This window comes from Tachyglossus aculeatus, chromosome 4, assembly GCF_015852505.1.
Source record: "Tachyglossus aculeatus isolate mTacAcu1 chromosome 4, mTacAcu1.pri, whole genome shotgun sequence".
Taxonomy (NCBI): Eukaryota; Metazoa; Chordata; class Mammalia; order Monotremata; family Tachyglossidae; genus Tachyglossus; species Tachyglossus aculeatus.
In genome coordinates this window covers 110324554-110342394 of record NC_052069.1, presented here as the reverse complement: position 1 = coordinate 110342394, position 17841 = coordinate 110324554, and the positions used below count along the sequence as shown (strand labels likewise).

At 42.8% G+C, this 17841-nt stretch overlaps 1 protein-coding gene and 2 non-coding genes across 3 annotated transcripts in view; 1 reads left to right on the top strand and 2 right to left on the bottom strand.

The window, feature by feature from the left end:
* Positions 1-5124, top strand: part of WDR5 (WD repeat domain 5) — a 34450-nt gene extending 29326 nt beyond the window's left edge. Inside the window, exons 13-14 of the mRNA XM_038745268.1 lie at positions 611-698; positions 3535-5124. Coding sequence (XP_038601196.1) covers positions 611-698; positions 3535-3635 — 189 coding nt within the window. The 3' untranslated portion in view covers positions 3636-5124. The remainder of the gene's footprint in view (positions 1-610; positions 699-3534) is intronic.
* Positions 5125-12351: 7227 nt separating this feature from the next.
* LOC119927588 lies at positions 12352-12475 on the bottom strand. The gene has a single exon (XR_005450576.1). It is a non-coding gene; the product is annotated as a U6atac minor spliceosomal RNA (small nuclear RNA).
* Positions 12476-17406: 4931 nt separating this feature from the next.
* Positions 17407-17534, bottom strand: LOC119927570. Its single transcript, XR_005450562.1, has one exon. It is a non-coding gene; the product is annotated as a U6atac minor spliceosomal RNA (small nuclear RNA).
* Between the last annotated feature and the right edge of the window lie 307 nt (positions 17535-17841).

Genomic DNA, 17841 nt, shown 5'->3' with positions numbered 1-17841 from the left:
GGGACCATCTCTATATGTTGCCAACTTGTACTTCCCAAGTGCTAACCTGTATCCCCCCCAGCGCTTAGAACAGTGCTCTGCACATAGTAAGCGCTTAATAAATGCCATTATAAGCAGGGCCCTGCTTCTGCTGACAGAAAGCTTTTTTAAAAAAATTTTATAATGGCATTTATTAAGCGCTTACTATGTGCAGAGCACTGTTCTAAGCGCTGGGGTGGGGTTGTATCACCTTGTATGGTGATCAAGCTGTCCCACTTGGGGCTCACAGTCTTAATCCCCATTTTACAGATGAGGTAACTGAGGCTCAGAGAAGTTAAGTGACTTGCCCAAGGTCACACAGCAGACATGTGGTGGAGTAGGGATTTGAACCCATGACCTCTGACTCCAAAGCCCGGGCTCTTTCCACTGAGCCACGCTGCTTCCCAGCGCCCACCTGGGCACTCTGTTTTGCAGAGTTCTGTAGCTACTGTGTCTGTGACCTCCTTCTCCAACTGGGAGAAGGTGATTAAGAAACCTTTATTGGAGGCTGTGTGAGGATTAAAGTTGTTCAAACTCCATTTCGCAACTCTAAATTAAAATTTTCTTCATTTTTTCCCCTAACCTCACCTAGTGGATCGTGTCCGGTTCAGAAGATAACCTGGTTTACATTTGGAATCTTCAAACAAAAGAGATTGTACAGAAATTACAAGGGCACACAGGTGAGAGGAAGCCCTATTATTGATGAAAAGGTCCTTAATTTCTGTAATTTTTTTTTAAACAATATATCATCTAAGGTCATTATCTTGTACTTCCCAAGCGCTTAGTACAGTGCTCTGCACACAGTAAGCGCTCAATAAATATGATTGAATGAATTATCAGTGATTCAGTGTCTTTGTGGAAATCACCACGGTAGGAGCTTGAGGACTATTCAGAGGTTGAGAGGATGCAGTTCTTGCCCTCAAGGCTTTCATAATTTGATGAATGATAGCTAAAAGGGCATGATGGGGTGGGTGTTTAAAAGTGGAAAAAAATCCCTAACAAACAGACAGATGCAAAAAATCAATCAATCAATCAACCAATCGTATTTATTGAGCACTTACTGTGTGCAGAGCACTGTACTGAGCGCTTGGGAAGTACAAGTAGGCAACATATAGAGACAGTCCCTACCCAAAAGTACTTCACTTGCTTAGAGTACATTTCAAGGGGGCGGGGAGACTCAAGAGAGGAATACCTCCAGAGAAGGTGGCTTCTGAGAAGGCTTTTGAAGAAGAGGAGAGACATGGTTTGGTGAAGCCGAGTGGGGGAAAGTGAGCAGTGGTTTGGAGAAGTCAGAGTTGAGGGAAGTGTGGTTTGGTGATGGGCTTGGAAGGTGACAAACAGCATCCCTTGGGGTGAGTGGGGGAAGGAAACAGATGATACATAGGATCCAGCTGACGAAGAGCCTTGAAATCAATGGACTGAACCTGCGGGGTTTTTTTTTTTTTTTTACGAGAAACAGTAGGTAATAATAATGATGGCATTTGTTTAAGCGCTTACTATGTGCCAAGCACTGTTCTATGCACTGGTAATAGGTGATTCCATGAGTATTTGTGAAGTTACTGGAGCTAGTGTGGGTGACCACTTGTGGGGATTTAAAACTGGCATCCAAGTCGTGCTGGGCCAGTCGGGCTGTCCCCTGTTTTTTCTCTCATCCTTGCAGCCCATTTTGACGCTTAATCTCTTCCCCTGTGTCCACTACTACTGCATGTGTGCGCACACATGTCAGTTGTATTTATTAAGCACTTACTATGTGCAGAGCACTGTACTAAGCACTTGGGAGAGCACAGTGCAACGGAATTAGTGGACACGTTCCCTGGCCATAATCAGCTATATATTCCTAGCTGTGATGTTCCTGTTCTACAGGTCACCCAGAAAGAAAAGAAAGAAAGAAAGTTTTTTAAATTTAAAGCAGACACATGCTCAAATGTGGAAAATTTGTTCATTCAGTCATATTTATTGAGCATCTTACTGTGTGTAGAGCACTGTATTAAGCATTTGGGAGAGTACAATACAACAGTAAACAGCCACTTTCCATGCCCACAACGAGCTTACAGTCTGGAGGGGGTGCCCTGTGGACATCTGACCCCCAGGTAAAGGCCCCAAGGTGCACCAGCCTGGCGGCAAGGATAAAGTCAAGATCCAGAAAGCCTTGGGACATTAGCTGCTGCAAACCCCCCACCCCGAATTTGTTTTGGTGGTTTTCCCTTCTTTATTTTCCTCCTTCCAGAGCTGAGGTCAGCTAGGAGTAAATGCTGGGGAAATGTGCAAGGGGGATAATTTAGACATGGTCCATAGTCCGTAAGCAGCTCACAGTCAGGAAAAGGGTAGACACTGGGGAAAAAAATGAAGCACATTCAGTTAAAAAAAAAAATTACAACTAAAGTGTAGAAATAACAAGTCCTACCATAGTAACACCGAGAAAAAGTATCCGTGCTTCACTCCCGGAGAGAAGAGCCCTTGGGGCAACTCACTCCTCCATTCTAGCAGTCACAGCTCTCCCAGTTCATTCCATCGTATTTATTCAGCTCTTACGGTACTAAGCGCTTGGGAGAGTGCAGTATAACATCAGACACATTCCCTGTCCACAGCGAGCTCAAATGCTTGAATCGTTGGATTCTGGGACTTGGATTCTCCATGGCAGGGGGGGGCGAGGTGGGTAAGGAAAAGGGGAGGTGCCACCTAGAGAACTGCTGTCTCCCCCTCTTCCAGTGGTGGAAGCATTGAATTGTAAAAATTTTTTCATGATCCAGTCAAATTCTCTCCAGTTCAGTTTTGGATCCCTGATATACCATTCAATGTGTGGTTTTTTGTTCTGCTTGCTGGCCCTACCCTGTCTTTATTGACATTCCCTAGGTCCTCTCCCTGCCCTTCTTGAGCAAGGTTGACCCCTCCCACCAAGATCAAAATTCTCCAGAATCTGTTTAGTATTCCTCCAACAACAGTTTGGAAATTCAGGAACCTTTAGTGTACACTAGCCTTTTTTCAGTTTTGAGGCTCAGGGGTAAACTCAGTTTCTTTATAGGCCTTCAGAGTAAGCTGTCGTATAATCTAGTCTTGCCACTTTGTCCTAAAGTAAATGATCAAGATTGAATGCTAAACTTAAGCCCTTTTTTTAACCCACACACCCATATTGTTAAACTTTTTTCCTTACATATCTATTCTATTTTATTTTGTTAGTATGTTTGGTTTTGTTCTCTGTCTCCCCCTTTTAGACTGTGAGCCCACTGTTGGGTAGGGACTGTCTCTATATGTTGCCAACTTGTACTTCCCAAGCGCTTAGTACAGTGCTCTGCACACAGTAAGCGCTCAATAAATACGATTGATTGATTTTCATATCTTCTGTGTCTTATTTCATGGAATCCACACATCCCTTGCATATATGGGTAGACTACCCCCAGAAAGAGTGTAAATTCCATTCTCGAACTCTGGAGTAGTGCTCTTTGACTGTTTATGAATGAAAGGATAAGGCTGTGGAAGCTCCTGAATATGTGACGGTTATGTCTCTTTGTTTTTCAGATGTTGTGATCTCAACAGCTTGCCATCCTACAGAAAACATCATTGCATCAGCTGCACTAGAAAATGACAAAACAATTAAACTGTGGAAAAGTGACTGTTAACCCTGTCTATTCCTGTGGGGGAAAATATTCCTAAAAATATTGATAACCAGTGAATTAATAAAATACTTTTTAAATTTAATCTTTTTAATTATTTTCTATCAAGTTTTGGGTTATTTCTCTGAGAATACTTGGGTCATTAATACAGTGGTATTCATGAGAAATCGTGTTTGTACAGTTTGTACAAATGTAGAAAATTTTATTTTAACTTTGCCTTGCTTTCCCTGTGTGCTACTGCAAACAAAGCAATGCCAAAAGTCATGCAAAATGGTTTCTCTGGGGATTTTGGCAGACTGTATATATGTGCATATATGGTTCAGATATGCAAACCAAACCTTGGGCCCAGGATCTCAAATGAAACAGCTAATTTGAGAAAATAGAGGTACTTATGGCATGCAAGAAACTTTGTTATATGCAGTTTGATTTACTTACACTTGCAGTTGATATCCTTCATATTTCTTTGTTTTGGTGAAGGAAAAAACAGAAAGCACTGTTTTGTGCTGCCATAAAAATCCTGTCCAACATTAGCTCTGCCAAACTCCCATCTAGAATACAAAGCTAAAAAGGGATGTCAAATGATCATGTTAACCTGTAGTGCAACAGCCCAAGGTGGTCAAGGTGTGAAACCCTTGAAGTGCATGTTTGAATGGATTATTTTCCTGAGCCTCAGTTAAGCCCCCTTTCAATATATCATATTAGAGGCTGTATAAAGATGAGGGAAAAACAGGCCACATTTGGCAGGAGGCCTGAATAGTGACAATAGTAATTTTCTCAGACCAAAGCGGGGGAAAAGAAACCCCAACCTTTTATTTTTCTCCTTTTGAATTGAGCATACTGGGAGCATACTACCTGCCTAATTTTGGTAAGTGATGATTGATACTTGTTGGGTATTGTCAACTGTACTGATATACTCAATGATTCCCAGTCTCAAATGAGTCTAAAAATATCCTGAATGGTTAACTTTTTATTTCTGAAGGAAAGATTTCAGTCCGGTACCAGGGCTTCTCTCCCCACTCCCGCCCCCACCTTAAACAAGTATGGTTTATCTTTTACAAAGATGCATCATTTTTCAACATACTGCTCAAACTTTGTGACCAAATACAACCATGTAGTTTCTGACTTTCTTGCCCTGTTTCTTCTACTTAAGTGAAAGATCTATTACCTTCTGTATAGTTGCTTACCTCTTGTTATGTGTTTAATAGATGTTGTTTTAGCACAGACTTCCAATTTTTTTTTCCGCTTAAGCCATTAAATGATTCCTGCTTATAGTAGTTTGCGGCATATTTTAAATCGTTTTGACCAAGTTCAGACCATTGTAAAGTTACTTCAATGTATAAATGATTTTGTATCTTGAAAGTTCATAGTATGGAACTGTATTGCTAATGGCATGACTGTATATTTCAGCCTCAGTATTTTTCCCTTTTGTCACACACTAGTGTTTTACACGTTCAACAGTACCATATACTGTAATAAAAAGGTGGGACTTTGTGTACAGTTGTGGCAGCTGTGTACTAATGTGAGGTGTCTGTGTCCATTTGACTTGTTTTAAAAGTTTGATGAGATTGGAAGGAAATTGAGAGAATGTTTAAAATGGGAACTAGAATTCACCGTAAGAAAGGAAGAGATCAGATGACCTCCTAGTTCTAAATGAAGTCAACAGCTATCTCTGGAAACCTGTTTTTATAAGGGACTTTGATACATTTTACTTATTAATTGTAGGTGAATAATGGACAAGACTCTATACTGCAGCTGAATAGAATTGTGACAGATCTCAATGGAATGGAAGCAGGAGGAGACTTGAGGAAAGGTGGCATTTAGGTTTAATGTTCATTTGTTTTGGGGTTTTCTTTAGGCTCTTCAACTTCAGAACTGAAAGATGAAACAATCAAGTGGGTTGAAGAATTGCCATTATCCACGGATAACCTTAACAAACACGTAAGGGGCTTAATAAATTAAATCTGAGACTCAAGACTGAGGTATATGTATATTATTTTTAAAAAACCTCTTTGTGACTTTCACGTGCCCTTAACTGTCCCACCTGATGGGAAAAGGCCTAGAGCAGTAGCACATAGTCTTATGTTTCAGCCAGTTTCTCTCAAACTGAAAGTGTCAGGTAAACTAGGTGAACTGGGCTTGGAATAGCCAGTTTCCAATCTCAGCAGAGCAGATTTCCTTTAGCTTATGTTGATCTTGGAGTGGACAAACTGAGAGTTTGAATTTTAGGGTTCCATAGGGCACCCCATGTCCCTGAAGGTTCAGCCCTCCAAGCCTCTCTTTACCCCACCGTATAATTTATAACTTAGTCTTCAAGTAGGGGCATTAAGACCTAGCAAAAATCACCCAAGCTTTCTGGTCATGGATTGGTTTGCGGATGTAAATGTAGTGAAAGAGTTTACCCAGTAAACTCTTTCTAAATGTGGTCCTATGCTGCCTTTCGGTCTCTGTGCTAGGGAAGAGCCGGTTTTTTCCAGTTGAGTTATAGGTGAAACCATGAGCTTGTATTGGGGCTGCAAACCAGGGTGGGTCTGGGTAAAACAGTTGGCCCAAATCTGAAAGCCTAATAATAATAATAATAATGATAATGGCAACTGTTAAGCACTTAGTGCCAAGCACTGTTCTAAGCACTGGATCTGAGTAGTCTATGAAGTGTCCTGTCATAGTGTGTTTACTTTTTTTTTTTTAATGGTGTTTGTTAAGCACTTGTTCTGGGGTACACAGAAGCTATCAGTTTGGACACAGTCCATATCTTACATGGGACTGTCGTAATCCCCATTTTACAGATGAGGAAACAGGCACAGAGAAGTTAAGTGACTTGCCCAAAGTCACACAGTAGGGAAGTGGTAGACATGTCATTAGAACCCAGGTCTTTCCGACTCCCAGGCCTGTGTTTGATCTACTAGGAAATATGGCTTCTCAGCATTATAAAGTGAGCAATGTTTGTTGGGAGTCTTATGACGGTTGCTGATAAATACAGTTCTGCACACAGAAAGAACTCTAAATGTCATTAAATTAGGAGGGAAAGAAGAGTGAGGCTCCTAACAAACTTGTGGTGACTTTTTTTCCTGTTTTAAATACAGCTGTACCATCTAATGTTACCTGTTAAATGAAATTAATGTCAATAAGGGGATTGTTAGTTTAACATTTTTAATGGAATCACTTAGGAGTCAGAAATAACTTGTAACTCCAGCCTAGTATGTTGATCGTTAAATATAAGAATCTAGGAAAAAAAAGTGGCTAAGTAAACTAATGTAGGCCAAAGCAGTTTGGATCATCTTAACTGTATTGACTGTTCTTTCAAGGTTCTTTCTGCAGATACTTCTTGCAAGAATGAGGAACTTGTAAGCATAGCTCCATGTCACTAAATATAGTTTTATTTTTTCTACATTTGAATTCCCCTTTGTAGATTTATGTAAAATCACAGCCTTTTTTTAAAAAAAATAAAGATTTCTATGTCTGTAATGTGCCACACAAACTGATGTAATTTCTTAACATTTTTGAAATGTCTTAAAGGTGGGTTTGGGGGAGTGTTATGTCCTCTAAGACTGTAAGCTCTTGGGCAGGGAATGTTATACTGTTGTACTCTCCCAAGTGCTTAGTACAGTTCTCTGCACAAAGTAAGCGCTCAATAAATGCAATTGACTGATTGCTTATTCTGCAGTCCCCTCTTGGATAAGTTAGTGTGAGTGCTCTGATGGGCAAGGTAGACTTTAAATAGTGATGGGGTGGTGAAAAGTGGCAAATGGATGCTTTCTCCAGATAAGAATTAGAGAGGAAGGTACTGTAAGGAAATATCTACAATTTTTACAATGTTTTAAGACAAAACATTTCTCCACAATAGAGGTGAACAACAAGTGCTAACATTGTTAACTGATGCCTTTGGGAGCACAGATGGTTATGGGACTCTCCTTGGAGAGCACTTCGATTACTTGCATTGTTACTTCTAATTTGGCCCACTCTGCCTCTGAGGACACATTTTCCCACTGCCTTGCATCAAGTAACAAAGGTTCGTACTACTTCAGATCCCTTCTGATCATTCTGAATGACTATTTTCCTGAACTGTTCCGACGGAGGCTGGATCCTAGAACTTGGATTTGTAGGACTGCATGACTGGAAACAAATGGCTGGATTCCGAAACCAAGACGAGGTGTTTCGGGAATTTACTTTTAGCAACAACGAAAGATCCATGGTACCCTGGCACTGCTTCCATAAATTTTAGTACTTTGAAGTCCTCAATGCAGATTAAGTTAAAGGTAAAGGCCTTCTCACCCCCGGCCCCCCACCCCACACAAACACCCAACCCTGCTTTCCTACCAAGCTTCTAGAAATGCCAGGAATTTAGGGAAAGAGAGAAAGAAGTGTGTGTTTTTGGGGGTAGGTGGGATTCTATAGGTATGGGTTACTTTTATTTACATATATAAAGTGCATTGTAAGTGCTTAGCAAATACAATACATATGTATGGTATTTAAGATGGTATTTAAGCACTTGTGCCAGACACTGTACTAAGCTCTGGGTTAGATACAAACCGATCAGGTTGGATTGGGTCTCTACAGGTGTACCACCTCCTGTGTTTCTAATTGAGTTGGGGAGGAATTGAGGGATTAGGTATGTGGCATGTCAAACCCTTTTCTTCATTTGGAAGTTGGCTTGCTCTGAATGAGGTGAATTCAAGGCTGAGCAAAAGCAGTGAGAAAAGATGATTTTACTTTGAGACGTATCTATATACTATAAATTATTTATATTTATGGGCAAGGAACATGTCTAATTTTGTTGTATTGTACTCTTCCAAGTGTTTAGTACAGTGTTCTGCACATAGTAAGTGCTCAATAAATACCATTGATTGATTTCAGCCACTTTGAAGATGCAGGATCTTCCTCGGTGTGCTTACTTGCAACTGGACAGGGAAAATGGGTTTTCTCTTTTCGGCTTCCCTTTCTTGGGTTTCTCCTGCTGCTGCTGGTTCCGTCCGACCTGTTCCACCATCATTCCGTCCCTTCCCTCCCTTGCTCCCCTTTCCTTCCCCCTGCTCCACACCCCAGCTGTGGGACACTAAGCCCCCCAGGCTGCTTAGCATGGCATGCCCTCGGGACTGCCAACCACCTCGTCAATTTGCACAGCTGTGCCCGGCGGAGCAGCGGCCCACCGAAGCCCGTCGCCACCGCAGTATTTACGGAGATAGAAATATTTTTACAAGCTTTGCAGTCTCGAATAACGGTAGCTCATTTTTGGGGCTGTCTGTGAATTTAAAACCCTTTGGTGACGGCGTCTGCAGAAGTAGGAAGAGCCACAGAACCGGGCCCATTTGCATGAAATTATAGACATTTGGCACCACAGATCACCATCTCTTCTTCCCTCCACACACACATGCACCATCTTCTTCCAGACAATAGCTAACTCTTATCTCCTTTTCTACACTCCCTTGGGAAGCTCACCCAATCCCATGGCTTCAATCTAGCACTTAGCACCGTTCTAAGCACTCGGGGAAAGTATGATTCTTTGCAGACATGATCCCGGCCTTCGGGGAGTTTACAATCTTGTGAGGGAAATGGGCATTAAAATAAATTACTAGGAGAGTTAAGTAATAAAGTATAATGATAGGTGACTGAGTGCAATTGTGGAACTGTAGTAACCAAGAGCCTAGGTGTTGTGGAAAGGCTGAAGAGACCTTTGAGGAAGAAAGAAGGTGTGGAGATGAGATTAATCAGGGCGGCCTGGAAAAGCAGCTTGGTCTGGGGGAAAGATCACAGGCCTGGAAGTCAGAAAGACCTGGGTTCTAATCCTGCCTTTACGTGTTGGTGATGTGACCTTGGTCAAGTCACGTAACTTCGCCAAGCCTTATTATCTCATCTATAAAGTGGGGATTAAGACTGTGAGCCCCAGGTGGGATATGGACCGTGTCCAGCCTGGTCTATCCAGTACAATGCCTATCACATAAAAGTTTTTTTTTTAATGGTATTGGTTTTCAGAAGGGCCTTGAAGATGGGGAGAGTTGTGGTCGACCAGATGTGAAGGAGGAGGGAATTCCAGACGGGGAGGGTGTTGGCAGAGAGACAAGCACATACATAAAGGGGTAGGTTGGCTTGAGAGGAGTGAAGCTTGTCAGCTGGGCAGTGGTAGAAGAGAATGAATTTGGGGGATTGAGCCGACGAAGTGCCTTAAAACAACCATTGGGAGTTTTTGCTTGATGTTGAGAGGAATGAGGCGACCGTCGGAGGCTTTGGAGGAGTAGGGAGGTATATGCAGAATGATTTAGAAAAAGGATGGTAAGTTTGAGGGGTGGAGAGGAGTGCTTGGCACAGAGTAATCGCTTAACAAATACCATCATTTATTATTTGGGAAGGAAGAATTGGATGTGTTGGGGTGGTGGCGGGACGGCCATGTAGAGACATCCTGGAGGCAGGAGGAGATGTGAGGCCGTAGAGGAGACGGGTTGGGGTTAGTGAGGTAGATGGGGAAATCGTCCACTTAGGAGTGCCAGTTGAAGCCGTGGGAGTGGATGAATTGTCCAAAGGAGTGAGTATAGATTGACAAGAGAAGGGAAGCCAGTACTGAGCCATAGGGCACACCCCCAGTTAGGGGGTGGGCCTGAGGAAGAGCCGGCCATGGAGATTCAGAAGGAGTAGCCACAGAGATAGGAGAACCAGACTTTACTAGCAGAGAAGCAGCATGGCCTAGTGGAAAGAGCAGAGAGCTGGGAATCAGAGGACTGGGGTTCTAATCCCAGCTCTGCCTCTTGTCTGCTGAGGGACCTTGGGCGAGTCACTTCACTTCTCTTTGCCTCATCTGCAAAATGGGGATTCAATACCCCTTCTCCCTCCTCCTTCGACAGTGACCCCCCCGTGGGACCTGATTAACTTGAATCCGGCCCAGCGCCTAATTCAGCGCTTAACAAATACCACAGTCATTATTATTAGATCCATAAGGATGACTCCTTCATCCTGGATGAGTCTCCCATGACCCTATTTGAGGGCTCCCGTGATCAAAACCTCATATTTGTTATCGCTCATTGGTATCTCCCAGGTCTTTAAGACTGACAGTGGGTGGGAGTTTTTGTTTTTTTTTAATGATGTTTAAGCGCTTACTGGGGAAGCAGCTTGGCCCCCTCCTCCGACTGAGCCCCCTCCTTCCTCTACCCCTCCTCCCCCTCCCCATCCCCCCACCTTACCTCCTTCCCCTCCCCACAGCACCTGTATATATGTTTGTACAGATTTATTACTCTATTTTACTTGTACATACTATTCTATTTATTTTATTTTATTAATATGTTTTGTTGTCTGTCTCCCCCTTCTAGACTGTGAGTCCGCTGTTGGATAGGGACCGTCTCTATATGTTGCCAACTTGTACTTCCCAAGCGCTTAGTACAGTGCTCTGCACACAGTAAGCACTCAAATATGATTGAGTGAATGAATGAATGGAAAGAGCACGAGCTTTGGAGTCAGAGGTCATGGGTTCAAATCCCGGCTCCGCCACTTGTCAGCTGTGTGACTTTGGGCAAGTCACTTAACTTCTCTGTGCCTCAGTTCCCTCATCTGTAAAATGGGGATGAAGACTGTGAGCCCCACATGGGACAACCTGATCAACTTGTAACCTCTCCAGCGCTTAGAACAGTGCTTTGCACATAGTAAGCGCTTAATAAATACCATTATTATTATTATTATTATCATTATTATCTCCCCCATATCTAACCGAGCACAGTTCTCCCTGTATTCATCAGCGATCTCCAGGATATCTGTCCTTTCACGCATCCTCAGCACTTGCGTAGCTATGTACATTCAATTATTTATGCTAATTACCTTATTTGTAAATATTTTTTGTCTGCCTTCCCTGTTAGAAGGCATTGCGCCCAGTGGACGCTCAATAAATATCACTATTCCCCTAGCTCACAGCTCCAGGCACAATCTTGCTTTGCAAACTGCTCCAAAGGGAGCATTCCTGTTGAAGAAGAGAGAAAGTGCTGTTGCATAAACCTCTCCTTCTAATCCATTCTTCTGTTCAGGTTCTCTGTGCCTTGAAGGCTCGGGGACCAGCCTCTGCTCATCTGTAATTAATTAATTCATTCATACAATCGTATTTATTGAGCGCTGAAACTGTGTGCAGAGCACTGCACTAAGCGCTTGGGAGTACAAGTTGGCAACATATAGAGACAGTCCCTACCCAACAAAGGGCTCACAGTCTTTCCCGACGAGAGGCTTATTTTATTTTATGGTATTCATTAAGCACATACTACGTGCCTGGCACTGTACTAAGTGTTGGGGTAGATACAACTTAAGTTGGACACAGTCCCTGTCCTACAGAGGACTCAATCTCACTTTACAGATGGGGTAACTGAGGGCCAGAGAAATGAAGTGACCTACCCAAGGTGTCACGACAGCCAAGTAGTGGAGCGGGGTTTAGGTCCCAGGTCCTCCGACTCCCAAGTCTGTGCTCTATCCACTAGGCCATGCTGCTTCACTTGTATATATTTGTACAGATTTATTACTCTATTCATTTTACTTGTACACATTTACTATTCTATTTATTTTCGTAATGATGTGCATATAGCTATAATTCTATTTATTCTGACGATTTTGACACCTGTCTAAATGTATTGTTTTGTTGTTCTAGACTGTGAGCCTGTTGTTGGGTAGGGACCGTCTCTATATGTTGCCGACTTATACTTCCCAAGCACTTAGTACAGTGCTCTGCACACAGTGAGCGCTCAATAAATAAGATTGAATGAATGAATGAACGTGTTTAGATTCTACCAAGTAGGTGGCAATGCCTTAACCATATATGTTTTGTAAAGGCGACGAGGACTTCATCCTTCTGAAGGTGAGTGCTAACCTTCTCTCCTTTCGTACCACATGTGAGGGCTTTGACAATAACAATAACAATGTTGGCATTTGTTAAGTGCTTACTATGTGCAAAGGACTGTTCTAAGCACTGGGGGGGGATACAAAGTGATCAGGTTGTCCCATGTGGGGTTCACAGTCTTAATCCCCATTTTACAGATGAGGTAACTGAGGCTCAGAGAAGTTAAGTGACTTGCCCAAGGTCACACAGCAGACGTGGCGGAGTCGGGATTTGAACCCATGACCTCTGACTCCAAAGCCCGTGCTCTTTCCACTGAGCCACGCTGCTTCTCCGTGGGGAGAGAGATCGTCTGCTGGTTATGAAGGAGCAGGGTTTACTAGGTTAGTGGGAGGAGAAGCAGCATGGTCTAATAATAATGGCATTTATTAAGCACTTACTACGTGCAAAGCACTGTTCTAAGCACTGGGGAGGTTACAAGGTGGTCAGGTTGTCCCACAGGGGGCTCACCATCTTAATCCCCATTTTACAGATGAGGGAACTGAAGCCCAGAGAAGTGAAGTGACTTGCCCAAAGTCACACAGCTGACAATTGGCGGAGCTGGGATTTGAACCCATGACCTCTGACTCCAAAGCCCGGGCTTTTTCCACTGAGCCACGCTGCTTCTCAAGCCTAGTGGATGAAGCACAGACCTGGGAGTTAGCAGGTGCGCTGTGTGACCTTGGGCAAGTCACTTAACTCCTCTGGACTCCAGTAACCTCATCGGTAAAATGGAGAGGTTGTGAGCCCCATGTGGGACAGGGACTGTGTCCAACCTGATTAGCTTGTATCTATCCACCCCAGGCTTAATACAGTGCCTGGCACATAATAAGCACTTAACAAATAGAATAAAAAACCCAAAATGGTAAAGGGTTTAGTGGTAAGATAGATCCGATTGAGGTACAGTGAATAGGATGGCATTGAGAAGCAGCATGGCTCAGTGGAAAGAGCACGGGCTTTGGAGTCAGAGGTGGTGGGTTCGAATCCCGGCTCTGCCACATGTCTGCTGTGCGACCTTGAGCAAGTCACTTAACTTCTCTGAGCCTCAGTTCCCTCATCCGTAAAATGAGGACTAAGACTGTGAGCCCCACGTGGGACAACTTGATCCCATTGTATCCCCCGGCGCTTAGAACAGTGCTTTGCACATAGTAAGCGCTTAACAAATGCCATCATTATTATTACTATTATTATTAGAAGAATGAAGTGATTATGTTGGGTTGAAGCAGGAAATCCATGAGGTAAAATAGAAGGGCTTGTTAAAGGTAGAGAATGTGTCTGCTAATTCTGTTGTATTGTACTCTCCCGAGTGCTTACTACAGTGCTCTGCACCGTGGCTCAGTGGAAAGAGTACGGGCTTTGGAGTCAGAGGTCACGGGTTCAAATCCTAGCTCCACCAATTGTCAGCTGTGTGACTTTGGGAAAGTCACTTAACTTCTCTGTGCCTCAGTTCCCTCATCTGTAAAATGGAGATGAAGACTGTGAGCCCCACGTGGGACAACCTGATCACCTTGTATTCCCCCCAGTGCTTAGAACAGTGCTTTGCACATAGTAAGCGCTTAATAAATGCCATCATCATTATTATTATAAATCCTGGCTCCTCCAATTGTCAGCTGTGTGACTTTGGGCAAGTCACTTCAATCAATCAATCCTATTTATTGAGCGCTTACTGTGTGCAGAGCACTGTACTAAGCACTTGGGAAGTACAAGTTGGCAAGTACTTCACTTCTCTGTGCCTCAGTTCCCTCATCTGTAAAATGGGGATGAAGACTGTGAGCCCCCCGTGGGACAACCTGATCACCTTGTAACCTCCCCAGCGCTTAGAACAGTGCTTTGCACATAGTAAGCGCTTAATAAATGTCATTATTATTATTATTATTATTATAGTAAGCACTCAGTAAATACGATGGATTGATTTATTGAGGGGATAAGGTGATGGAGTGCGGAAGAAGGCAATGGTAAACCACTTCTGTATTTTGATGAAGAAAACTCTATCCACTACCAGAATGATTGCAGATGGAGAGTGGAGCGTTCTGGGAGAGATGTCTTCAATGGCGTCGCTATGGGTTGGACACGACTCAACAGCATAAGACAAGGTGATGGAACACTTTAAATAATAATAATAATAATAATAATAATAATAATAATAACAATAATAATGGCATTTGTTAAGCGCTTACTATGCGCAAAGCACTGTTCTAAGCGCTGGGGGGGATACAAGGTGATAATAATAATAATGGTATTTGTTAAGTGCTTACTATGTGCAAAGCACTGTTCTAAGCGCTGGGGGAGATACAAGGTGATAATAATAATAATAATAATGGCATTTGTTAAGCGCTTACTATGTGCAAAGCACTGTTCTAAGCGCTGGGGGGGATACGAGGTGATCAGTTTGTTCCACGTGGGGCTTACAGTCTTCATCCCCCTTTTACAAATGAGGTAACTGAGGCACAGAGAAGTGAAGTGACTTGCCCAAGGTCACACAGCAGACGTGGGGGAGCCGGGATTCGAACCTATGACCCCTGACTCCAGGGCCCGGGCTCTTTCCACTGAGCCACGCTAATCAGGGGTTTCTGATTTGAGAGTTCTGATCCAGAAAGTAAAAATTGGGGACGCAGATTCAGATGAGAAGCAGCGTGGCTCAGTGTCAAGAACACGGGCTTGGGAGTCAGAGGTCGTGGGTTCTAATTCCGCCTCCGCCACTTGCCAGCTGTGTGACATTGGGCAAGTCACTTAACTTCTCTGTGCCTCAGTTACCTCATCTGTAAAATAGGGATTAAGATTGTGAGCCCCCCCCCGCGGGACAACCTGATCACTTTGTAACCTCCCCAGCGCTCAGAACAGTGCTTTGCACATAGTAAGCGCTTAATAAATGCCATCATTATTATTATTCCCCGTGCCTCAGTTGCCACATCTGTAAAATGGGGGTGAAGACAGTGAGCCCCGCGTGGGACAACCTGATTACCTTGCATCTATCCCAGGGCCTAGAACACTGCTTGGCACGTAATAATAATAATAATGATGATGACATTTGTGAGAAGCAGCGCGGCTTAGTGTCAAGAACACGGGTTTTGGAGTCAGAGGTCATAGGTTCTAATTCCGACTCTGCCACTTGTCAGCTGTGTGACTTTGGGAAAGTCACTTAACGTCTCTGTGCCTCAGTTGCCTCATCTGTAAAATGGGGATGAAGACTGTGAGCCCCCCGTGGGACAACCTGATCACCTTGCATCTATCCCAGGGCCTAGAACAGTGCTTGACACGTAATAATAATAATAATAATGACATTTGTTAAGCGCTTACTATGTGCCAAGCAGTGTTCTAAGCGCTGGGGCGGTGGGGGGGGGGGGGGGGGGGGGGGTTACAAGTTAATCAGGTTTGTCCCACGGGTGGCTCACAGTCTTCATCTCCATTTCACAGATGAGGTAAGTGAGGCACAGAGGAGTTAAATGACTTGCCCAAAGTCACACAGCAGGCGAGTGGCAGGAAAGGGATTAGAACCCGCGACCTCTGACTCCCAAGCCCAGGCTCTTTCCACTGTCACGCTGCTTCTCTATATAGTAGTAAGCGCTTAACAAATACCATTATTATTATTATTATTATTTTTAATGGCATTTATTAAGCGCTTACTATGTGCAAAGCACTGTTCTAAGCACTGGGGAGTTTACAAAGTGATCAGGTTGTCCCAAGTGGGGCTCACAGTCTTAATCCCCATTTTAATCAATCAGTCATCATCATCATCATCAATCGTATTTATTGAGCGCTTACTGTGTGCAGAGCACTGTACTAAGCGCTTGGGAAGTACAAATTGGCACCATATAGAGACAGTCCCTACTCAACATTGGGCTCACAGTCTAAAAGGGGGAGACAGAGAACAAAACCAAACATACTAACAAAATAAAATAAATAGAATAGATATGTACAAGTAAAATAAACAAATAAATAGAGTAATAAATATGTACAAACATATATACATATATACAGGTGCTGTGGGAAAGGGAAGGAGGTAAGATGGGGGGATGGAGAGGGGGGCGAGGGGGAGAGGAAGGAAGGGATCAATCAATCAATCGTATTTATTGAGCGCTTACTGTGTGCAGAGCACTGTACTAAGCGCTTGGGAAGTACAAGTTGGCAACATATAGAGACGGTCCCTGCCCAACAGTGGGCTCATTTTAGAGATGAGGGAACTGAGGCACAGAGAACTGACGTGACTTGCCCAAAGTCATACAGCTGACAAGTGGAAGAGCCGGAATTTGAACCGATGACCTCTGACTCCAAAGCCCGGGTTCTTTCCACTGAGCCACGCTATTGTTTATTATTATTATTATTATTATTATTATTATTATTATTATTATTGTTCTCCAAAATAAGTATCGTTTGAGTGGTCCAACTTGGATTTTATAACCAGAAAGGAGTTACAGAAAAACACTTGGATTTTATAACCAGAAAGGAGTTAAAGAAAAAAACTTGGATTTTATAACCAGAAAGGAGTTAAAGAAAAAAACTTGGATTTTATAACCAGAAAGGAGTTACAGAAAAACACTTGGATTTTATAACCAGAAAGGAGTTAAAGAAAAAAACTTGGATTTTATAACCAGAAAGGAGTTAAAGAAAAAAATTTGGATTTTATAACCAGAAAGGAGTTAAAGAAAAAAACTTGGATTTTATAACCAGGAAGGAGTTACAAAAAAACACTTGGATTTTATAACCAGAAAGGAGTTAAAGAAAAAAACTTGGATTTTATAACCAGAAAGGAGTTAAAGAAAAAAATTTGGATTTTATAACCAGAAAGGAGTTAAAGAAAAAAACTTGGATTTTATAACCAGAAAGGAGTTAAAGAAAAAAACTTGGATTTTATAACCAGGAAGGAGTTACAAAAAAACACTTGGATTTTATAATCAGAAAGGAGTTACAGAAAAACGCTTGGATTTTATAACCAGGGAGGAGTTAAAGAAAAAAACTTGGTTAGATGCCACTAAGTAGGTGGCAATGCCTTAACCATATATGTGTTGTATAGGCCACTAGGACCTCTTCCATCCTTCTCAAGGGGAGTGCTAACCTTCTCTCCTTTCATACAACACAGGACTCTCTCTTTGAAAGCTGACTATTTAAGGCTCCCTAGAATACATGATTTTACTATTATGGTGAATTGATTACTTGGCAATATTTGTAATTCTAAGACCTCTGCAACTCTCCAAAACTAATATCTCCTAATTCCTACAACTTTTAAAACAAGAGAATCATTTTCTTCTGCAAAAATCCTGGAAAAATATCCTTTTTAGGCTCCGCCTCTAATATATGCACAGGGCGAGCCAATCACAGGTAAGAAACCCACGTGGGAAAAGTGCCGAACGGTAACGAGAGACTAATTATGAGCCTGAGCTGCCA